The 26,012-nt window shown below is 37.5% G+C and overlaps 1 protein-coding gene across 9 annotated transcripts in view; it reads right to left on the bottom strand.

Annotated features, from left to right (window-relative positions):
• LOC132379635 (fibroblast growth factor receptor 2-like) overlaps positions 1-26,012 on the bottom strand; it is a 157,468-nt gene that overhangs the window by 57,035 nt on the left and 74,421 nt on the right. For 7 of the 9 annotated variants that reach the window (XM_059947788.1, XM_059947787.1, XM_059947785.1 and 4 more), the window contains 3 exons: positions 16,916-17,185; positions 14,753-14,827; positions 6,315-6,484 (listed from right to left, as the gene is read on the bottom strand). In XM_059947788.1, the coding sequence (XP_059803771.1) occupies positions 6,315-6,484; positions 14,753-14,827; positions 16,916-17,185 (515 nt within the window). The remainder of the gene's footprint in view (positions 1-6,314; positions 6,485-14,752; positions 14,828-16,915; positions 17,186-26,012) is intronic. The other 2 variants (XM_059947792.1, XM_059947793.1) reach the window with 2 other exon arrangements.

The following is a 26,012-nucleotide window of genomic DNA, read 5'->3' as shown; positions in this document are numbered from 1 at the left end:
AGCTCTGCGGACTGCAGTCAATGAATGACACAGTGCAAAATTCAACTGAACTGAGCTACACGGAACATTTCTAGACTGTTTCTATGACTGCAGTTTGATGTTTTACATTCTGTGTGTTATTTGCCTGTTTGTTGTTTTGCTATTTGCATGATTTTTTTTGCACATTGGGTGTTGATGCTTTCTTTGAACAGCGCCCATGGTGTTTCTTTGTTTCATGACTGTCTGGCAGGAGGGATGGAGAAGATGAATCCCAGGGTTGCATGTTGCATACAAACTTTGATAATAAATGTACTCTGAATCTTTGAGATGTTACTTTTAACTTTGAGAAGGTTGTTGTAAAGTAAATGTATAAATGGACAGTATAGAGTATAAAGTTAGCTCTCCAATCTACTTAATGATGTAGATGAATTGTAGAAAAGGATTAAATGGTTTATTGACTAATCCAACACATTTTAAATTATGTATTCAAAAAAACTATAAAATCAGTATGTTTTGGATATTGGAAATTTAAAATGAAAAAGTTATAAAAACTCAGTAGATCAGACAGCACCTTGTGGAAAAAATAGAATTATCACAGATCCTTGACTTTTGACATGAAATGATCCTTCCTTTTTCTGACTTGCTAACAGTAGCCCATCTATGTGTGGAATAAATGATTCACACATTTATTGTAGAGCTGACCATTGTGCTTGTGGATGGAAGGTCCCAAAGTAATCCACAAGATCACAAAATATAGGAGCAAAATAAGGCCATTCTGCCCATCAAGTTTTTTCCACCATTCAATCATGGATGAATTTTTCTCCCGTTTTCCCATAATGATTTATGCCTTTAAAAATCAGGAATCACTTAATCTCTGCCTTAAATACACTCAAAGACCTGGCCTTCTGTGGTAAAAGATTCCAGAGATCCTCTACACTCTGACTGAAGATATTTCTCCACATCAGTTTTAAAGAGACACCCCATTATTAAGAGACTGTGCCCTAAGATCCTAGATTCTCCTACTAATAGAAACATGCTTTCCAGATCCACAACATCCAGGGCGTTCAGTATTCATTCAGTTTCAATGAGATATCTCCTCATCTTTTTGAATTTCATCGATTAGAGACCTAGAGGCATCAGACACTCCTCTACCACATTATCAGAAAAACAATAAAATACCACAAGATTGCAACAGGTCTCTGGCAGCATCCATGGAAAGAGAAATATGGTTAATTGTTCAGGTTAAAGATCCTTCTTCAGAAACAGAAACATGAGAAAACAAACATGTTTTAAATTGCAGAGAGAAAGTTATTATGTTACTGGGCAACCAGGCCTCCACCCTATTACAAAAATTCCCTCTCCACCTCAGCCACTCTGCAATTTAAGACATGCTCAACTTCTCACTTTTCTAGTTCTGATTAAGGGCAGTGACCTAAAATCCGATTCTGTTTCTCCACAGAAGCTTTTTATTTTTATATTTATTGAGATACAGCAAGGAATAGGCCCTTCCAGGTCTTCAATTTAATCCCAGCCCCATCACAGGACAATTTACAATGACTAATTAACCTACCAACCGGTAGGTCTTCGAACTGTGAAAGGAAACCCACATGATCACAGGGAGAATGTACAATCGCTTTACAGGCAGCGGTGGGAATTGAATCTGGTACCACTACACTATGCCAGCCCTGTTTGCCATCTAAAGCATACTGGTACAGAACTTTGAAACAAAACACTAAACTGCTTAAAATATTCAACAGGACATACACTATTATAGTGAAGGAGATATAAAGAAATGCTAATCTTTTGTCAGAATTGGTGAGAGATAAAACATACACTTTGCAAAGAGGCAAGGGGGAAGAACAAAGAACAAGTGAAGAATCAAAATTTGGATCTAAGTTTTGCTAATGTCATTAGAACCTTAATTGACAGCTGATGAAATAAAATAGTGGTAATGCTTGGACATCATTGAACTCAACATTCAGATTGTAAATTTGAAACAATCAGAAATTTGATAAAATATAATAATTAAAATGCAAGTTTTGTTAGTTTCAGATTGCTTAGAAATTTAAAATCAAGCATTTGTTTGGAATCCAGTCTCAGTCTACATTCAAGAGCAGATGCAATATCAATAAATGCACCTGCTTTTTCTGCCATTTCACAATGTATTGATAAATGTTATGCTAAGAAATCAGTAGGCAGATAAAAGGCTGATCTTGTGTTTTCCACACAATGTGTCATTCATAGTGTGAGGTCCATTCTGTCAGCTTCTCATTATGTGAAAACAATTTTTAAAGTGTTGAGAGATAAGGACCAAACTGGCATAACTACACTGCGATATCCCCAGCAATAAAAGGTTCTTTTACATCCTGAATAATTTATTATATGTGAGTTTTAGATCCAAAATTCTAATTTAGATATAAATTCATAGAACTGTAGGAACCAAACAGGCTTCATACACAGTCTCTACAAGAAAATCTTCACATCACTATTCTTTTCCAATAAACGAACCAGTTTTAAATTGTACAGACCAGACTAAACACCATCTGTGATTGTCTCACATATAGAAGGTTTGACGCCTGGTGCCCTCCTTTATTTGATTTATGACTGACTTAACACTCATTGTTGAATGAGAGACTCTATCTTGCAGACAGAGCATTTGGCAGATGCTTTGCCCTGTTGCCTAACAGTTTAATTCTCAGTACACTAAAATGTGAAAAGAAACCCTCCATCTGCTTTTGTAAACAACGTTCCTTATTTTCTGGTGTTTACAGTACACTGACGACATGTGAAGTTCAAATGCAGTAGAGTGTCCAGAATATAAACTGTTCTGGCATACATACAAATGTAACACAGATTTTCAATTCTAATGCAAGGACTTCTATTTCATGCATAAAGTGACGTTTGGAAATTTCACTAAATGCACTATAATATTATAGAAACATAGAAAACCTACAGCACAACACAGGCCCTTTGGCCGACAAAGTTGTGCCAAGCATATCCCTACCTTAGAAATAACTAGGCTTACCCATAGCCCTCTATTTCACTAAGTTCCATGTACTTATCCAAAAGTCTCTTAGAAGACCCTAACGTATCCACCTCCACCACCATTGCTGGCAGCCCATTCCACACACTCACCACTCTCTGCGCCAGAGACTCAGCAATCCGTAGACAATCCCTCCATGACGTCCACCTTTTCTGCAGCAGTGACAATATCTCTGATCAATAGTGCCACACCCCCGCCTCTTTTGCCTCCCTCCCTGTCCTTTCTGAAACATCTAAAACCCGGCACTTGAAGTAACCATTCCAGTCCCTGTAACGGCCACCACATCATAGCTCCAATTACTGATCCACGCTCAGCTCATCCACTTTGTTCACAATACTCCTCGCGTTAAAATAGACACATCTCAAACCATTTGTCTGATTGCTTCCCTTCTCTATCATCTGTCTATCCTCCCTCACACAGTCTCCAAGCTTTCTCTTTGTGAGCCAAGAGCCTCTTCCTTAGTTTCTTCAGTTCGGTTCCCACCCCCCCAACAATTCTAGTTTAAACTCTCCCCAGTAGCCTTTGCAAACCTCCTCGCCAGGGATTCAAGTGCAACCCATCTTTTTTGTACAGGTCACTCCTGCCCCAAAAAAGGTCCCAATGATCCTGAAATCTGAATCCCTGCCCCCGATCCAATCCCTCAGCCACGCATTTATCCTCCACCTCATTCTATTCCTATACTCACTGTCTCATGGCACAGGCAGTAATCCCAAGATTACTACCTTTGCGGTCCTGCTTCTCAACTTTCTTCCTAACTCCCTGTAGTCTGTTTTCAGGACCTCTTCCCTTTTCCTACCTATGTCATTGGTACTAATATGTACCATGACCTCTGACTGGTCTCCCTCCTACCATAGGATATCTTGGACATGATCTGAAACATCCCAGACCCTGGCACCTGGGAGGCAAACTACCATCCGAGTTTCTTTCCTGCGTCCACAGAATAGCCTGTCTGACCCCCTACCTATAGAGTCCCCTATCACTACTGCCTTCCTCTTCCTTTCCCTACCCTTCTAAGCCACAGGGCCGGATTTTGTGCCAGAGGCATGGCCACTGTTGCTTCCCCCAGGTAGGCTGTCCCCCCCAATAGTAATCAAACAAAAGTACTTATTGTCAAGGGGTACAGCCACAGGGATACTCTCTAGTACCTGACTCATCCCCTTCCCCCCCTGACTGTGACCCACTTGTCTATCTCCCATGGCCCCCGTGTGACCACCTGCTTATAACCCCTTTATATCACCTTGTCACTCTCCCTGACCAGGCGAAGGTCATCGAACTGCATCTCCAGTTCCCTAACGCGCTCCCTTAGGAGCTGCAGCTCGACACACCAGGTGCAGATATGGTCGTCCGGGAGGCTGGGAGACTCCAGGACATCCCACATCTGACACAAGCACAGAACACTGACTCTGGATTGGGATTGCCAAACGTTATGTGGATTTTCTGGTGTAGTCTGTTTTGTCCTGTGCTTTTGTGATATCATTCTGGAGGAACGTTGTCTCATTTTTTTAACTGCATTGCATTTGTGGTTTCTAAATGACAATAAATTGAATCTGAATTACACATATACTACTTCCTTTCCTCAATTAACACAGGTAAACCTACCTCGCCTCAATTAACACAGGTTCTACCTCGCCTCGTCCCATTACTGCCTAAGCCCGTTGAGCCAAAGCCCCATCACTCTGCCACCTCTCACTCTGCTGCCCACTCTGAACGTTGTCCGCTGGGTATGGTGGTCTTCTTTTTAAACTTTTCTCACTTTACTGGCTGATGTCACACACCTGCGCAGTCTTGCCTCTCTTTACCCCGAGCAGTAAAATGCCCTCACTCCAGAAATCCTTAGCCGTTCCACTCGCAGCCTTCTTGCTCAGAATCAAACACCGCTGAAGATTTCTTGCTTTTTTAAACTTTTCCTGCTCCACTGGCTGACGTCACGTACCTGCACAGTTTTGCCTCTCTTTACCCCGAGTAGCAAAATGCCTTCATTTTGAAAGAAAATATGTTTATAATATAATAATTTGACAAACAGCGCCATTGCAAAACTGACTGATGAACAAAGCTTCAGATTATATGTATTGTTCACTGTGTTGTTGCTAAGAAAAATACTTCAAAATATCACTTGATGCTCACAGCAGGTTTTTATACATTCAGAACAATTTTCAACTATGCAGAATAGGAATACAAGCATCAACAGACTGGCTGCCTTAAATCTCCATTTAACTTTCTCATGTTTCATCAAAACCAATGTAAAATCAGAAATGGGGTACTATTGGTAGTTATCTATTACTGTCAACGGCTCATTCAAATTAATTCAGATATTGGCTACAACACCTTGCCAAAATATTGTATAGAGGCTAGTTAAACCCAAGTGTTACAAGTTTAGAACTTCAGTATATGAGGTGCAGTAAACAAATCTAAGGTCACATTTCATTCCAGAATGAATATAGAAGGTTTTTTTTATTTGATTTTATACCCTTACAAAGCAGGATAAATTCAAAAGCTAGAATCAAATTTGGGAAAGCATCAGTATCAATCAGATTTAAGTGCCTGGATGGGCTGAATTAGTCCTGGTCTTTTTATATGTGATAGCTGGAAAAATCTGATATTTGTTTGCTGCACAGTGCTTTAACACAGAAACTGCTCCCAATTACTCCTATAATTTCCCCATCCACCTGGCATTTTTATGGTAGCCCACTTTCCCCCAGTCTTGACATTTTAATCTCTGTGTTCTAATTCCTCAAAGATATCCTTCCCCTTTATCGTTTTTACCCCTTCAGTAAATGAAACCCCACTAACTTCATTTTTCTTGTATCATTGATCCTAGACTGTGAAACGCCTACTCCAGACTTCTCAGCTTCTCCACCTCCCTATGCTTCTTGAAAGCAAACTCTTTGATTAAGCTTATGCTTGCCCTCCTACAACCACCTCCTTTGGATGAAGAACCAATTTTTGTTATGCTTGGAAACACAACTCTTTCCACATTAAAGATACTTTAACTGAAAGCAGTGATTGTACATGAGCAAGACACAAACACAACTGTCTACACTGAAAAGCAAAAAGCTGTGTGCACAAGTGTAAACCTGTTTGGTCCCACTGTTTCTGCCAAGTGGAAAAACCACTGCACTGAATCTAACCAAGTCACGTACACCACAAACCTCCAGCAACATACTGGTTTCCCAGATGACTTCTGACAATGTAAATCAATTTTCAAGATTTTCTTTTACATTGATCTTCGTTAGAGGTTAATTCATGAATTTATAAGGTTTATGCCATTATAAATAAGAGAAGTGGACCTTACCTTATATGAACCCATTCGATATTCAGGTTTGAACTCACGGCCATTTTTTAACCATCGCATTGTTGGTTTTGGGTTCCCTGCTGCTGGGCAGCGAAACTTCACGGTGTTGGCGGCTGGCACAGCATGCAATCTCTTTTCCATTTTATTAGGCTGAGTCCAGTATGGGGGACCTGTTTCGAACAATTATCATTGTTACTTTAATGCTATTTATCCAAATCTTCCTGTAGCAAGTAAAACATCATTCAATTAAGGTTGGGAGGGGATGGTGAGAGAGATGGAGGAATAAAGTGAACCAAGCAGATCTATAAAGACCCTATACTGGAAAACACTACAAGATTGAGGCTAAAATAATAAACTGTAATCACCTTCAGTTGCAAGTACCAAAATAATGCTGACTGTACCTCAGCCTCCTGATCTTTTACAGGTTAACAGTAGAGTTTGGAAAAAAGAATCAGTAGCTTGTGTGAGCCTGAAATAGCATGAATACCTTGATGTAAAAAAACAGGTCCACTGTTTGGTTATTGAAAGCCTCAAGTAAATGAATCTTCTATATATGACATGCATTGCCTATCTGTAGATAGGGGCATGTTTTGCCTGGCTCAGCCAGTAGTGCACTTAAAGGCATACTTGGAAACTACATTAGGTAGGGAAATGGGCATTTAAACTCGCTGCTAGATTTTCCTGCTTGCTCTTTGTCCCAGTGAGAAAGGCCAGATGGTAGCTTAGAACTTTCACCTCCCCAAGAAGGTATCAGAAGCAGCATGACTTCATCAGATTTAGGGTGCTAAAGTTTTCTCTGAAAATGAAACTGCAGAACCAAAATAACTGAGTTCCCAATTCTAACTTGCAACTATAATTAACATTTTGCACAATATAATGTATCAGTGGATCCAAAGTAAATTAACAAATGTAAAAACTGGATGTTAACTGTGGCCATTTTCCCTCTCTTAGAAGAGAAACAGCAGCTTGCTGGTTGTTTCATGTTTTGATCTTTCCTCCATCTTGATTGGAATAAAAGGTCTATTTAAAATAAACACTTCAGATTTTACTAGAAGCAGCAAACTTCACGGTACAGAACTTCTTTTGGAAAACACCATTTTCTATTGATATGCACATTTCAAGCTGTTTGGACTGAGATTCTACAAATATGCCAGGACTGCACAAGCTCCAGGGCAATGTGGAAAGCATTCAAAATACAGGCATGGGAACTGGTTGCAAAATCACTACCTCTAAGCACACAAGTGAATGAACTCCAATACTAGAAGACTGAACACATCCAGCTATCTGTAAAAATAATGCAAGTCAGTTTTAGCCTTTATTAATTTTTGCACTGTGATCCTTTTAATCACAGACTATATATAGTATAATCAATTAATACACTTTTATTCAAGAAAGGCAGCAGAACTTGCTTTCTTTGGCCCCAGATTAATCCTCTCAAATTTTTATTAATTTCAAAAATTCTATTAGCCAAAATAAAGAGATTTTAAATAAGTCCTTATCTTAATAACTGGAAAATCTAGAATGTTTGTACATTTGCTTTAATTTATGTGAAATTCTACGTGTAACTGCAACCTGAACTTCCTGAAATAAATCAAACTAATGTGGAGTTAAAAACAATAATTGGCTTAAACCGGACCTTATTCCATTTCCTTTTTGGACCTCTTTCTATACTCTTACCATTATGAAGGTTTATATTCTACAGTACTTTTATCATCAGCAATGAATTCAGGCTAGGTAGTCATTAATAGCCCAAAACGTTGACATTTTCTTTTTTATATTTTCTTGCAGTGTTTATTTTACTCTGAGGAAACTCAGCAAAAGGCCTGCATGCACAGCAATATTGCAAAACAAAATTATAGTTATCTATCAAAAAGATATATAAACAACTGCTTGTCCTTTATATTTTTGTAATTGCTTGAAGCTTAGTAAAACTGACCAATAATTTAAACCTATATAATTTCAGGTCATTCATTTTAAGTACATACCAATGAGGCAACAGTATACAGGCTCCTGTAATGATAGTAAGCTAGATATTCTAAAGGAAATTTGTTCAAACTTCAGAAATTTATTCTCCCACACTGTTTTGACCATTTGAATTCATATTGAATCACATATGACTAGTTTCACTTTCCAGCTTCACCGCAGCTAAACAAATTTGCTGCATTGTTATTCTTGACCAATAAATACTTTGACTCATCGTGCTTTCTTAACTAGAAATCACGTTACACTGTGTACTCTTGACCAAATGAAGGTACACACTGCCAAAACTGCAGAATCCAACCATTGTATACACATTAAATACTAATTTGTATTCTTGCTTCCTTGCAGACATAGATTTACCATTCAAATGCTTAGTTCATATTAGCTTTGAGTAAATGGAATGTTCAATAACATTCTCTATAATAAAATTGGACAAAGCCTGTTTGTACATATGAATTTTAATTGCTAACTGTTGAATATTTCATCTAAAACTCTTTGGCATTCCTTTCACATTGTCTTGTTACAGTTTCCTCGTAGTATTTTGCTAGATGCAATTGCATCTCTAATATTGTTTGCTAATCAAGTCAATTTCTGCATCCCATCCAAAGCATGCTATCTCCCTCTCTTTCACCTGGAGTTTCTACCACCCTTGCCTTCTGTAGAGGTATAAGCCGGAGCCCAGCAGTAAATTCTAAATATATCAGCTGTGAAGAACTACCACGCAAAGAGTACGCGTTGAATTTCTTTCCCATCCTTGTGGTGGACAAAAGAACACCTTGCATTCATTCGCTGCCATTTCAGGTGTGCTTGGAATTTACACTATTTGAGATCTTAAAAGCTTGAACACAAGTTATTTCACAACAAAGTATGCTGACTGTGCAATGACATGTCTTCCACTCAAAAAATCTGCTATTGTTAGTGGGAATTTGTTCATAATTTACACTGGAAGAACAAGAACATAAATAAAGTAAGTAAACTGTCGGAAAGTTTACAAGAGCTTTGCGGAAGTATTAATCATCAAGAGAAAAGTTATTCATTGATTCAAGCAAATTCCTTTACAAATGAGTAAATATGTGATATGAACCAAGTTATTTAAAGTCTAAGATTCCAATTTTCTTACAATATTTCAAAATTTACCACTCTTAAAGAGCTATACAAGGTGATGGCCTACCAGTAATAAACCTGGCCATTACACATATAAACTCTCTTATTATAAAGGAATATTAAGAGGCTTCATACAGAAAAATATGGCACCAAAACATTGTAACAAAGAACTGATTATCTTCTGCAATATTTTAACGATGGCAATTCATGTTGGATCCACAGGACATAATCTCTGCAAGACAATTCTGAACATTAAATATACTATGGCTCATGCCTTTCAAATGAATTCACTTTAAACCTTAACCAAAACTTTCTCCATCCACCAAGTGCTGACCAAAAAATACCTTTAGGTCACATTTGCAACTGTCAATACTAATTACACTAATAGATAGGTAAGAAATAGTATTCAGTAATAGGATTCATTAACAATACAGATCCTTTGTCATTATCTTAATTTGATTTTAGTTCCAACAGTATTATATTTGATAAAAATGGGGGAGCATTTTAAGACTTGAGCATAAAAGTCTAGGATAACATGTCAAAGCATTACCTGGGAATTGTTCCACAAACAGAAAGTATCATCATTCAGATGAAATATTAAACGGAAGATTCACTTGCTCTCTTGGGCAGAGTAATATTTTGAAGAAGAGAAGGGATGTTATCAGTTGTGCCCTTGATATACTTTGTAAAATTTGAGCTTTAGTTAGCAAAATCAATTCATGTTGAAATATTTAGTAGCAAATGCCTGTCTAGTATTTCTCACTTTTTCATTTAATGTTACATCTTGTCTTCCCATTTTCCTGTTTCTCATCGGAACCATAAATGTTTGCTTGTACCTTCAGGCTGTATAAAATATTTTGTTAGATGTAAGCATGTCTGATTTAAACCCAAGTTCAGGATTGGAATTACGGTACAAAGGCTGACCCACCTTTCAACATCCATTCCATAATTTAAGTTAATACAGTAGACCCAGGTATCAAATAACATGGGAATCATGGTGAATTAATCTCGCATTAAAAAATGCACGTTCCATCTGCCTTTACTTCAACCTTAATACGTTCTTCAGTGCTTACCATTAGCTGTCACCTCCACAATTTCAATAAACGTAAAGCTCTTATGGGAAACACCAGTTTCCTGAGGCCTTAAAGACCTTTATTCCTTAAAGAATAGTCATTTTCTTCCTTATATAGCATATTTTCTAAATTACAAGCTAGAGCTCATGAACTAAGTTAAATCAGAGACAAAGGCTCTTTTATGTTAAATACCAATGATTAATGTAATTATGGTTGTATAGTACCATGCTACAAAGGATGTTGGTCCTGGTGACAACAAAGTAAAGGTAAAACCATTAAGTAATGTTTGATATCCATTATAAACATTGTCCACATCAGTACAACTTATTTTAAGCACCATGTTTCCAGCTCATTTCCACTAAATATCAATAGTATAATCAGTTACTCCCTTCAACCATCAGCCTTTTGAATCATGGGGTTTAACTTCACTCGTCCTATCATTGAAATGTTCCCACAACCATTAAACTCACGTTCAATGACTTTTCATTTCCCATTCTCAATATTTATTGCTTATTTATTTATTATTATTTCTTCTTTCTTTTTGAACTTGCACAGTTGTACACCCAAATTGGAAAGTCTTTCATTGATTCTGTTATGGTTACTATTCTCTATATTTATTATGTCCCCAACTGCAAGGAAACGAATTTCAGGGCTGTATACGTACCATTTGTACTTTGATAAGTTCGAAATAAATTTATTTTGAACTACAAAGGCAATACCTGTTACTGTACAAAATGTAATTTGACATCTCCTCAAAGAAAAAGAACTACTAGCATTAAACTTTGGCTGGACTTTTAACTTAATATGTGGCAGGCCATTTGGCCAATCATGTCTATGTGGATCGATGGGCACCCATCTATATCAATCCCATCTTCTAACACTTAGCCTACAGCTTTTTGTGCCTAGATGTTCTTATCTAGATACTTTGTAAATACTTTCAGTGACTCAGCTTCCATTACTCTTTCAGTTAGTGCATTCCACTCCAGTTAAAAAAAAGGTCCCCCTCAGAATCCTTCTAAATTTCTGACATGGGGAAGGTTTCCTGTAGTTTATTCAACCTATACCCATGATAATTTTATACACTTCATTCATCTCTCCCACTCCAGGGAAAGCAGAACCCTATGTCTCCTTGAATGCCCATGATCAATATCAGAGCTTGTTAAGCATTATGCAAAATAATTTAATTAAATGTTTAATGCAAAATTGTGAACAACAATTTAAGAAATTTTGGTTATTAAATAATAGTAAAAGCAAGCTAGATGGCAAATAACTCTTCTATAAAACAGAATAATTCAAGCAAAGCAAAAGCTTACTGCACTGATAATGTGTTTTTTTTTACAGTGAGCTGCCAATTTTCACAATAAGCTCTAAGGATTGATTAAGCTTGTACACACAAGAGATTCTTCAGATACTGGAAATCCAAAGCAACACAGACAAAATGCTGGAGGAGTTCAGCAGGTCAGACAGCGTCTGAAATGAATAAACAATCAACATCTTGGGCCGAGACCCTTCAATCTTGTATATTTTCTGAGATGCAAAATTAATAGATTATCAGTTCACAATAATAATAGTAAATAAACTAAACTTATCACGGTGCTGGCGTTGCACACAGGTGTCAAATGTTGCTTCTCTTTTAATAACAACAACGTGTTAATGTAGGGAAATAGGGAATGAAAAAATTGCTATCAAAATACAGCGTACACACCTTAGAATATGAAGCTCCTTTTATAAGTAGTTGGAATGTAATTTTTATGTTGTAACAGTGGTATTGCATGTTATCATTCTACTTTACGAGGAAAGATTAAGTAGGATTGGTCTATGCTGACTAGAGTTGATAAGACTGAGATGCTCTTACTGAAAGATAGAGGACTGAGAAGGGTTGACAAGTTAGATTTTGATAGGATCCTTCTCTTGAGTGAGGATCTGTAAATATGGAACATTCTCATAATAAGAGGTTGGCTATTTAGGAATGTTGTGCCTTTACTCAGGGAGGAGTGGAAGGGTGAGATGTAAATCTTTGAAATACTTACCCATAGGACTGTGGATACTCGGGCAATGAGTATATTCAAGGATAACACTGATAGATTTTTTGACTCTAAGGGAATTAAGAGAACTGGGCATCACTGAGTTGAGGTCAAGGATCAGCCTTGATCAGCCAAGCATTGTTCCAAATAGCAGAGCAAGCTCTAATTGTGGTACGTTCAACCTGTGCTCTTTTTTTATTGCCCTTAAATATACAGAATAATAAATCATGGACAATACCAATATTTTTTTTTAAACACTGCTGCAACTTTCAGTGTATACTGCTCTGTCAAACACTTCACTTCCCTTCGACTAAACCAACTTAATTGCCAAGTTGGGGCATATTCTAATGCATAACATACAGACTGAACTTGGTTATCATTCCCCATCGCCAGCACACTTTAAAGATCTGAACTTAGCCATGCATGTATGAAAGTCAGAGACAAGCTGTAACCTGCGTGTAAGATTGCTGCTGGTTCTCAACAGACCGGCTGTCTACAGGTAAATTTGGCGCAGGCCAATATGTCAAAATGGTTCATTAAGACCACAATCATAAATAATTTAAATTGAAAATGAAATACTGTCCTGCTCCACAATGCCATCAAGTCTATTGTACCAAGTTGAGAGACGAAGCATTACCAGATATAGGACAAGCTATCACTGGTACACTGTCCTGTATATACACTCAGAGGCCACTTTATTAGGTATGCCTGTACACCTGCTCGTTAATACAAATACTTAATCAGACAATGCATAATAGCACACAGACAAGGTCAAAAGGTTCAATTGTTGCTCCGACCAAACATCAGAATGGGGAGCAAATGTGATCTAAATGATTTTGACCGTGGAATGATTGCTGGTGCCAAGCAGGGTGGTTTGAGTACATCAGAAGCTGCTGATCTCCTGGTATTTTCACACACAACAATCTCCAGAGTTTACAAAGAATACTGTGAAAAGTAAAATAAAAAATCTAGTTCTATGGGTGAAAATGTCTTGTTAATGAGAAACATCAGAGAAGAATGGCCCGACTGGATAAAGCTGATAAGAAACAACCACATGTTACAAAAGTGGAATCTCTGAATGCATAACATATTAAACTTTGAACTGGATAGGCTACAGCAGCAGAAGACAACAAACACACACTCAGTGGCCACTTTATTAGGTATAGCCTGTGCCTAATAGAGTGACCAATGAGTGAATATTCAGCAACATACAAATCCGTGGAATTTCTCACCAGTTTCTAATTTTCAAAGGCTGCTTCTGTCATAACCAATATGGCAAACAGGCAATTCCTTCCCAGCTCTACACCAAGAGAAGATCAACATTGTGACCTAGGACTTACTTTATTTGACCTGTCCCCAAATTGTGCTGTTCAACATGTGTTAGCCACCTATCCCATTGCAACAGTTAAGAGTTGCCGGATGCAACAGCATGAGTAAATTGAACTTGTATGTAGAACATCCCCACAGAAAATGGCATTTAACTTTAAATATGCTATGCAAATCTTTATTCTATTATAAACAGCCATCTAGTTATTCTATAGTGAACAGTGAGCTGATTTTGAATGGAATTAGTTGACTATGATGACAGCTGAAAGGGGAATGTTTCTACAGGTACAAAAAAACTGTCCTGTTTTTTCCAGCTGTGCAATAGATCTTTAATATCTAATCGAACTGCTTTAATAGACAAATGAGACTGTAGATCAACTACTGAATAACACTTAAGCAGTGGTTTCAGTTTTATATTGTAATGTGATCTGGTACAGGTTCTAAATCTGCAAATCCTAGTCATAGAGGAGAAAGCTACAAATAACCAACCTATTTTATTTCCTTTTGGATTCTTTTCAGAGGTATATCATGTGAAATAGCTTCTGGAAGCTGAATTCTTGTCAAAATTAACCTATCATGAACATGGCAGACATGCACATGATAATGGACTCCAAAAAAGTACACAATTACTAGATAGAGTAGGCACATTCAGGATAATCTTTAACATCATAGAGTTTTTGTTTTATTCCTTGGTGTAATAACAAAATTAATACCACGCTTTCAGTTAAAGTTCCCCAGAGCAGTGCAAAGATGGTTGCAGGATAAAAACTTTATGTACATTTGAAATGAATAGTATTTTGCAAATGTTTATCTGCTTAGAGTTTGAGGCCATCAATTTCATATATGTGAAATTAGATATACCTGTAGGACCTTATGCACCTGCTGACTTAATTATATGAACCTACAGTCTATCTCCTCAGCCTGTACTTACTTATCTTGTTACCATCAATGGTTGTCTCTTCTGACCCATCACTATCCTCTTCATCGTCCCCTGAGGAAATGGCATCTGGAAGAAAACCATAATCTGTAATCTTCTCAGGATTATGGAAAATCAATTGATGGATATTTGTAAGGTAGTTCCAAAGCATTCTTTCTCCCTAACTATCCCCATATCATCACTGTTGGCCAAAGGAAAATAATTGTATCACTATTGATTTACAGTATTAGTTAGGTAAAAATAATTAAATGTCAATATCCAATGCAGGAGCACAAGAAATTAAGAGCAGGAGTAGGCCACCCCTCCTCAAACATACCTAGTTATAGACGTTCTATACTGGCCTCAATTACCTTTCTATACCAGTTCCTCCTAACACTCCATCTTTCAAATATTTATCTATCTCCAACATAAATATATCTTATGATCTGACCTCCACAACCTTTGCAGGTAGAGAAATCCAGAGATTCACTCACTTTGAGAGAAGAAATTTCTATGTATCTGAGTCTTAAATGATTGACCCCTTAATCTTGTAGATTTGTTTACTTGTACAGCACTCTCCCACTCATGAAAACAAGGCAACATCTCCTCTGTCAAGCCCCCTTACAAATGTAATTGATTGAATAAGGTCACCTCTTATTCTTCTAGACTCAAGGGAATATAAGCCCAATTTCCAAATTATCTAGCGCCCTAAACAGGATAACTCTCTAATTCCAGGAAAAGCTTGATGAATCTCTTTTTAACTGCCTCAATTGCTACCATATCCCTTTTTTTAAAAAAAAGGTAAGAGACCAAAACTGCAGAGAATTCTAGATGTAGTTTCACTAACACCCTATACAATAATAACAAATCCTCCTTGATCTTAAATTCCAGCCCCTTCAACTTAAAGGACAACATGTCATTTCATTTACCTTCGTAATTTCCTGTTCAACCTGCCTGCTAACATTTGTGAGTCATGCACTAGAGCACCTAGATCCTTTAGATAATGATTGATAGTTTCATTCCTCTTAAATTGCTTGTGTATATTTTCCCCATATTAAACACCATTTGCCTAGTTTTCACGCCATCACTCAATCTATATCCTGATTGAGAATCACAATGTCCTTATCACAACATGCCCTACCTATACATTCTTATCATCAGCAAACTAAAATGCGTTATATTTTATTCCTACTTCCTGGTTTTAACTTTAAGTATTTGCAGGGCAAGAACATATCTTTAGAACATATCTACATCCTTTCAATTTGAAAAAGACCCAATTATTCACACTCTTTGCTTATTATGTGACAACCAGTTTTCAATCCAATACATCGGACTCTTGACATATGCATCAGCCTTTTTTTGTGGAACCTTGTCAACTCCCTTTAGAAAATCTAAATGCATTACACAATTTTTTCTATTAGCTCTTCCTATCATATCCAAGATTCACTATATACATAACATGGACCTGTATCATCTTTGATTATTTAAATTGTTCCTTCCAAAGCCAAGCATAACTTTCAGAATTAAATACTCCCAATCTTGCATATTGGAAAAACACGGAAGATGTTTACAATATACCTTCAGCACAACTCCAACTCAGATGAACGAGCCAAGTTAAGGAACTAAGTTTGAGGGCTAATCATGTTTCAAGCGCTATCTCATAACAAGAAAGCACATTAAAACCAACAATTACTGCACCAGGAAGATCTTTATGAGATGTACAAATTGATATTTCAATTTTGAGCATCCCTTTGCAGATGCAAAATAAATCGCTACCTAAAAATGTGTTTTGTTTCTCCAAACAAAAACTGAAATGACTAGCATAACTAAAATGTATCTACCAGCATGATCTAACATGACTTTTATTTGGTACTATTGTGTCCTGTATTATTGCAAAATGGACGAGTGCAGAAATAGAACAAGTCTTAATCCAAGAACAATATGATTCTTTTTGAAATCTGTCATTCCCTCAATCCTGCTTTGCAGTCTCTCAGTTCGGCTTTCAATTTCTATTTGTCCACATTGCCAACACCACCCTCTGCATCACTAATCCCAACCATAAACACAATCACTTCTGCTCCACCTGCCATCTTCAACTTCTGACTCAAAATTATGCCTGGAGAGACAACCAAGATAAAGGTTGAACTTTGTAGAATGTCTGGTTGAAATATTACTCACCTGTAATGTTTACAATGAAGTATACAGTACCACTGCCTACTGGTCTATTTGTGGTACAAGCATAAAGGCCCGAATCCTCATGTGTGGCATCACTAATTTGTAAGTACTCTCTGATAATATAAGTCTTATTGTTGTGCCCTATTTGTTGCCCAACTTTAGTCCAAATGATGTTCTGTACATCCTCTTTCAAAGGACATTGCATTTGAAGCAAATCTCCTGGATGCGCTGTGTACACTTCAGGCTGAGAGATTTGGTAGTTTGATGAAGGCTCTGCAAAGCAAGAAAAAGGAAGGAATGGGAAGGAAAAGGACAGTTGCAATATTGGTCAGAAAAATCTGACTTCAATTGTTGCCCCATTTTGCTTTAGAAAAAAAGCAATAATGAGCCAAAGCTAACATTGGAAATTAAATAGCATTTGTCGTTAGACTCACTGAAGATGATTTTAATTCTTTGCAAAAATTAAAAACAGGCGATACAGGAAGTCAATGAAGAGGAAATGGAGCAAAGCATAACAAAGCAGCCAATCTGGTATCACTCATTTTACCCAATTAGTGAAAGATAAATTATCACCATTCTCATTGCTTACATGAGGAGCAGAATGCATTAGATATAACGCTCATCTATGTAGGAATAAAATCATAGCAAAACTACAAAAAGAAATTGGTTAAAAATTCCCCACAAATTAATATTTCTTAAGGGTTCACAGAAAATTTAAAACATGGTAATGTAATTATATGGTAACATTCTGAAGTACATCCAGCAACTTTGCCATGAAATGCAACTGCTTTTCTAACTTAGCAGAATAATATCTAATTTGCAGCTATCCTTATTAATGAAAAGGTGTTAATCGACATGATATTGTAAAAGTTTCTGGACTAAGAAGATAATTTCAAGGTAAGCCATTAATAACATCAGTTGGTGCATCTCACAACATGTGCAGATACACAAACATCAAAACACATCCAAAGTTATAATGTTGGAAAATCAATGGGAATGGATCAGTTACCTTGCCTCTGTAGAATGACCTCAAATAACTAAAAAGAATTTGACAAAATTATTTGTCCTAATCTCACTCCTCTGCCTTGGAAGTGCAATTCACCTTGAATTTTGGCTGCCATTAGGAAATAAAAGAATTGTAGAACAAGTTTTCTAATTTTACCCAGTAAGTGATGGGTTTGGCCTGCACTTCATGATACTCCTGATCTGAATTATAATGAGTCAGAAAGGAAAGATCAGAAAAATTGCAGAGAACATTCCTCCCAATAGAGGGATAAGGATATACAGTATGCAGGAGCTAATATCAGATGGATAGTTGTTGCTGAGCCAATACCCAGTTCCAACTGATGAATGGTTCAATAAAAAGATATCCAGTATGCTAATACTTAATGTGTGTGGGAAAGCTATATAATAGAATTAAGCACAAAGATCAACTTAATACACAATTCGTATTTTTCCAGACTATGCAATAGAAATTACATAGTGATCTTGAGAGGACTTTTTATTTTTAGTTCAGTCTTTCATATCTGACTAAATTTTAAATCTGCATAAAAGACAGAACTCATTTTCCAACAGAATGACATCCATTACAAGAAACCCATCTGAGACATGTCATTTTAATTAAGCTGTAATTATGTTAAGAAAATTACTTCTGGTCTTTCAGGTTTCAACAAGGAACCGCTGTAATGAATCACCAAGTATTGCTTGCACTACACTTCATGAAGACTGTGTGAAGTAATTTGATATGACTGGTGTCTACATTCCCAGATGATAAAGTGACTGCAGAATTACTTTTAATTGCACTTTGGGTGAACAAGCCTTGAAGGAATAACATTTCATAAGACGAGTTTCTTCAGAGACGTGAAAACAGTAATTATTCATTGCAGACTCCCTAAGCAATAAACTCCATCTCCCTACTGTCAATACTTTGTTATAAATTAGTAAACTGTAGTTTTAAACTTCCTACATGGGACCTTTCATATTTTAATTGATGTACTTTTCTCCATTACTTCTTCCCCTCACCCATTTTGCATATACACATGGTATAACAGCAATTGTGTATTTACGGTTTTCTAGAGACACATTCAATCTTGCTTCCCTCATCTTTTAAGATTAAGCTTTATGTATCACATGAATAATTGAAACATATAGTGAGATGCGCTGTTTTGCATCAACAATCAAAGTAGTCTGGATTGCTGGGGACAGCCTGCAAGTAGTCCCTTGCTTCCAGCTGCAATATAGCAAGCCCACAACTTCCTACCCCTAATTCATACGTCCAGATAATATTCCAGTTTCAAGTTTTATCAGAGTACAACGATTATGTTTAATCTACCAACACACTTCTCCGCTCATAACTTCTGTGCGACTATTTTACATCAAGGAAATCAATACTGATCTTCTGATAACTAGTTAGTGCAGAACGCTTCAGTGAGGACAAAAGAACCATAGGGGTTGCAAGGCACATTTGAGGAGATGCATTTCAAATACATTTCTGGTAACCTACGTGGTAAAAAAAAGGCAATTGTCTCAAAAAGAATCCACATATGCTACCGACCACGTGCACATGAAAACATTACATTTAGTTAAAACATTGAAATGTGACCATGGAGCTCAGCACTGTCTACTTAATGAAGTTTAGCAGTAGCAATGAATCAATTGGATTATATACTTCAGGAGAAAACTCAAATCGCTTCCACAATTTATTTCCAATCTAAATAATATTTCCCAATAGTAATAACTTGTCGAGTTGTTATTTTTATTTATGAAATCATAAAATTAAGCACTGTTACTCTCCTGATTGCTTTTCTCACTATGCACAAGTCCAATCTGTTCATTTAATGAATTCGGGTTATGGCATACCAACAGAATCAAAAAACAGTTGAAATCCGCAGAATCCAAGCTCAGAAATCTTAGGCATACAAATCAAAATCAGCCACTATCAATTAATAAACAAACTAGTGCAGGGTGAAAGGAAAGAAAAAGGAAGTATTTTTTTTACAAGGTTCAGTATTCATAAGTTACATCAGATTATCATGCACTGCCTTTAAATAGAAATCTTTCCTATCAAGACACCACTTTTGATGGGATCCATAAACCTAAGGAATATTTGGCCTCCAGTTCTGTATGTGAGTTACCACTGTCAACCAATAAAATTCACCTCTTCCAGCATGATTCATAATAAAAGATTAAATATTAGCTTTATTTGTCACATGTACATCAAAACATACACTGTTGTTGCATTACTTGAATCAAATCATATCAACAAGCACTGTGCTGGGCAGCCCACAAGTGTCATACCACTGGCGTCAGCATGCCTAACCATACACTGTTCAATTGTGACAGGAAACTGAAGTGGCTGGAGGAAAGTCACGGGGAGATCATACAAACTTCTTACAGTCCACATTAAGAATCAAACACCAGTCTTACAGCTGGCACTGCAAAGCTCTGCACTGACCACTAAGTGACCATGCTGCCCCTAGTTTAACGCAGCGTACATGTTTTCCTTATGGTTTAAGCACCATGGGATATTTTTAAATTTGAAACACGCTACAAAATTGAAAACTCTTAAGTGTATAGTTTCACTTAGAAAAAGTTATTAGACTCTTCAGTAAATAACACTATTAATAATGCCAGCCCCAAATTAATGGTTTTCCTATTAGGAGCTCATCTTGAGCTTTTTTGTACTTTAAAATGTCTTGCAAAATTAATTTAGATTAGGATGGTCTTCAACAATTCTTCTTTAAAAATTTCTATACACTTAATTAAACTGCTATCTATTGTTTATTTGGTCTTACTATTGTGAAACACAGCAGAGCAGTCAGCAAGTTTGAGCTTCCGGAAACTCCCCGTTATGTCTCCCTCCACCGATGCTGTCTGATCTGCTACAAATTGTGTTATAACTCAATCCTTCACTTACAAGTTTTATAATCGTGCAATCCAGAGAAATGCAAACTACCAAGGAATAGTCATAGTATCATACTCCACCACAGCACAGAAAGAAGACTTTCGGTCCATCTCGTCTATGATACCATTCCATTTAACAGCACACCTCAGCGCTCTACCATTACCCTGGCTTGTTCTACTAATCTCCAACACCTCATACTTGTCTGCATTAAATTTCATCTGCCAAGTTGCAGCCCATTTTTCCATCTGGTCCAGATCACTTTGCAAACTTTGACAGTCTTCCCCACTGTCTGCTACACTCCACCCTCGGTGTCACCAGCAAATTTACCGATCTAATTTACCAAATTATTGTCTAAATCATGGGTATCGATGATAAAGAACAGTGGACACAATACTGATACCTGAAGCATATCACTAGTCACAGGCCTCCAAATAGAAAGATTACAATCTACTACTACTCTCTGGCTTCTCCCGCTAAGCCAACACTAATCCAATTGACTATTTCATCCTGAACACCAAGCGACTTAACCTTCTGGACCAGCCTTCCATGTGGACGTTTTCAAAGGCCTTGCTAAAATCCATGTAGACAACATCCACCTCCTTCCCTTCAATCTTCTTGGTAACCTCCTCAAAAAACTCTAAGATTGGTTGGATATGACCTGCCATGCTCAAAACCATGTTGACTATCCCTAATTAAACCTTGTCTATCAAAGAATCGATACATCCTGTCTCTTACAAAACCTTCAAGTAATTTACCCACAATTTATTTGTCAGGCTTGCCATACTATAATTTCCCAACTTATTCTTAGAGCCTGTCTTAAATAACAGAACCACATTAATTATCCTCCAGTTCTTTGGCACTTCATCGCTGGCCAAAGACATTTTGAAAATCTCTTCCAGGATCCCTGAAATTTCTGCACTAGCCTCCCAGATGGTCCTAGAGGCACTGGTGATTTATTCACCTTAATTCATCTCAAGGCAGCAAGCACTTCCTCTTCTGTAATCCAGATATGGTCCACGACTTTACGACTCTTTCCATAGATCTACAGAATGTGTCTGTCTTCCCAGTTAATCCTGATGTATTTAAGGTCTCCCCCATCTCTTTCAGTTTCATGTATAGATGAGCATATTGATCTTCAAAAGAACCAATTTTGTCGCTTGCTGTCTTTTTGGTCTTAATATAGCTATACAAGTTCTTAGGTTTCTCTTTCATCTTGTCTGCAGGAGCAATTTCATGATCTCTTTTAAGCCCTCCGGATTTCTCTCTCAAGTGTTCTCTTGCTTTCTTATACTCCTCAAGCCCCTTTGATCCCAACTGCATATGCTTGATATGTGCCTCCTTTTGCTTTACCAATATGTCCCTTCTTTTCCTTTACAGTATAGTGTAGGCATATTCAACAAAACTTTAACTAAATGAATATATTTATCCATGCAGAAGAATGACAATCAAAGGATGGCAAGTACAATTCAGTCTGCTCTTTAGCTGAAAGTCTGGAAGAACTGTGAAAATACCTGTGATTCTGCTCGCAAAACTTTTGCGTGTTACTAAAGGAAAAAGGGTAACAGGCTCTTAAAAGATTTCCTCCTCAGCTATAATTCCATCATCAAGAAATTGGCAGAAGCAGTCACATTTACTATAGACAGGAAGAAGCATGTACTCCAAAACAACTCCAAAAAACTACAACCACAGAGACAGGACACAACTGCCAAATACTACAGAAGTCCACTGTGTACAAGTGATATTTATAGCTTTATATTCTTAATGCAATTACTTTGTTACCTTTGAAGTCTTCCACATGTTAAAACTATCTTATTGATGGCCGAAAACTGAACAATTGAAAACTTTTTTTGAATAGGCTAACTAAGTGGCATACTATTAGATAATTGTATAAAAATCTAAGATATCCTCTCAGGGGAAGAGATTGAGCAGTAGTTGGCAGTTCTGTAGCAAAATGCTGGCAAGCTCCAGGCTGTTTGTCAGCCTGATCTGAACTCCTGGTTCACCACTGCACCCAGGGGAATTCCATAATGAACTGAACTGAAGGACCAGATGCACTTTATATCTGGCTCCTCAGCTTTACATGGACATTTTTAGTACATCCAACTTTAGAGAAGATGCCAAAAAGACAACTATAAGGTAATTGTATTAAAATACTTATTTCAATTAATATTAATATTTTAATTAATTCAATGTGTTTACTTCAGTCTACTGTAAAAATCTGGGAGCTAAAGTTTTCATTTCATTTTCTGCAGAAGTATTACATTGTCCATTTTCTTTCCCTCTAAGTACCTTCCTCAAGTAGGAAAAGTTCGTCTTTCAACTTTTCAAATTGAAGTTAACAATTTTAAACGATGAACCAGGCATGCAAATTCCTGTATTAAAAAAATAGGTTATTACCTCTTAATCTAACAGGTTAGTAACCACAATTTATTTAAAACGTTCTATTGAAAGGAAAGGATGGAGGCTTCTCGGTTTGATTTATTCAATATCTAGGTTTCAGCATTTTTTTTGCTGGGAATGTTTTATATTTAAATCGAGCTGCATTCGTAAGCACTCAAATAGATGGACGCCACTTCTAGCAGCCAGACCAACAGCAAAGGATGAAGTACACGAGAGAGATTTCGAACCTTGTGCAATGGCACGAGAACAACAACATCAGCAAAACAATTGAGGTGGTTGTTGGCCTATGGAAGCAGGAGGGGAGAAGTAGGGGTGAACACAACTCTCTCTTCATCAATAGAGCTGGTGGACAGCTACAAATTCCTTGGCATTCATATCACCAGCAACCACATCTGGTCCTCCACACTGATATAATGATCAAGAAAGCACATCAGTGTATGTATTTTATGAGGCATCAGAGAAGATTTGACTCGTCCAGCAGGATCTCTTTGGACTTCTACAAATGCGCTATAGATAACATCTTGATGGGTTGCATCACCTCCTGTCTTCACAACCGTGCTTCTCTGGACTAAAGAAACCTCTGAACAGTGATAAACACTGCCCAGTTGATCACAAGTTCCTTCTATCCAGACCATCTTCACAGAATGCTGCTTTACAAATAATGTGCTCCATAATGTACTGGTTAGGCACAGGAGTACATTCAGCCAGAGACTCATTCCACTGAGATGTAACACTGAGCGTCATAGGAAGTCATTCCTACCTGTGGCCATCAAACTTTACAACTCCTCCCTCGGAGTGTCAGACACCCTGCGCCAACAGGCTAATTTCCACGGCACGATTAACTTATTACTATGTAATTATTTATGGTTTTGTATTGCTATATTTCTTCACTATTCTTGGTTGATGCGGCTGTAACGAAACCCAATTTCCCTCGGGATCAATAATGTCTGTCTGTCTATCTGTCAAAAGGCTAACCGCATCATTAATATGCCTGCCATCCTGACCACCCCCTTTTCTCTTTTCTTCCTTGTGGAAACTAGTACACGAGCTTGAAAGTCCTGATGACCAGATTCAAGAAAGGCAATTTCCCTACTTCTTTCAGATTTCTGTACCAATCACCTTTTTCAGATTCCGTTCCCAGCACTGCTGCCTCATTTTTGAGACCTTAATTCATCCTCTCCAAGTTACTGTTACTATCACTTTTATACTGTTTTTCCAACTTGTTCAGACTTCTATTTTTGCTCCATTCTGCTGTTTTGCACTTACCACTGCACGCATTCTTATATTATTGATTATACCGTGTATAATCTTTGCTGAATTGCACACGAGCATGGAATTTCATTGCACCTTGGTGTACGTGACGATAAACTAATCTAATGGAAACTGTTATGTGTTGTATGTTGGCCTAATTAGTCTCAGGAAGATGCAAAAGATCCCAATACAAGATTTTAAAAAAAAAGTTGAGACATTATTCTCAGTGTTTTGGTGAACATTAACATCTCTGAACTAACGAAACTAAGATTTGCTGGTGGTCATCGCATTAGTTTTTCTGGGTGTTAGCTAAGTGTGGATTGACTGTGATGTTTCCAACATTGCAACAATGATTACCCTTTGAAAGTACTTCACTAGCTGTGTTTTAGGGTGGCCTGAATGCATGAAAGGTACTGCTGCATCAATGTAAGATACAGAACGAAAGAAATTGGGATGGTTGCGTTTGCTTTGTCCTTTGAGGAAATCATGACGATGCCTACTCCACCTTGCTATCCTATCCCCATATCACCTGATATTCCTGCATTCCAACAATGTATTGAATACTGTCTTGAATATTTTCAATAACCAAGCAACCACAGCCCTTTGAATAACAAAATTCCAAAGATTCACAATCTTAAATGAAGTTTTTCCTGAAATCAGATCTAAATGGACAACTTTATCCTGTCCATGCTTCCCGTCACTATCTTCTACCTAAAAGAATCAAGCACCTAGATTCCAAGTGATTGCTGGCAAGAGACAGTCGAAGCTCAAACCTATTTAGCATATTCAACTTTCCTTCCCATTACTGCTTTGATTCCACCTTTCCTCCCTCAGGAGAAGGTATCCCAAAGAGAAAGGTTAAGATGAGGGCAAAGGGAAACCACCTCAGTTATTGCTCCTCAGTAAATGACTTAAGAATTCAAGTGTTCGCAAGTTTAATTAGTAGAGGTTGGAAAGAGGCAATATAAGCAAATATCCCATATGTATAGCACACAAGGATATCTCAGAATTCCCACCTAATACACTAACTGCAGGTGGGTGAAACTGCAATATTTTTTCCAATCATTTTTTAATAATTTAACATGCAATTTTCACAGCCAGTATCAATAGGGGGGGGGGGGGGGGTAAAAAAAAAGCTGGGACTTTAACAAGGTTCTTTCGAAGACCGTGACCTGGAGTTACACTCTGACTTCGGTTCACGGCCAGCCGCGTTTTGATAGCCCAAGGATGTGGCCTAGAAGACTAGAGTACCTTCAAGGTGCTGGATTGACATGGCTCTGGGGACAGGCTGATTCTCGGCCGGTGCCCCAACTGTCGCGTCATGGGAAGACACTTAACATCTAGAGCAACGGGTTAGCTGCCGTGGGCTGTGTGTCCAGAAACCTGAGCCTTTCTAAGGCCGCCTCTCTCGGTAGAGCTCAGAAAAAGCGACACAACAAACTTTTAACATCATGAATCAGCAAGTTGTTTGTTATGTCTCCCCTCTCGCTGTGAAACGGGGACACATCTTTTTCCCTTATTAGGGAGAGAGTGAGCCTGTGAACG

Source organism: Hypanus sabinus, chromosome 22, assembly GCF_030144855.1.
Source record: "Hypanus sabinus isolate sHypSab1 chromosome 22, sHypSab1.hap1, whole genome shotgun sequence".
Lineage (NCBI taxonomy): Eukaryota > Metazoa > Chordata > Chondrichthyes > Myliobatiformes > Dasyatidae > Hypanus > Hypanus sabinus.
The sequence above is the reverse complement of the archived record's forward strand: the minus strand, read 5'-3'. Positions and strand labels throughout refer to the sequence as shown.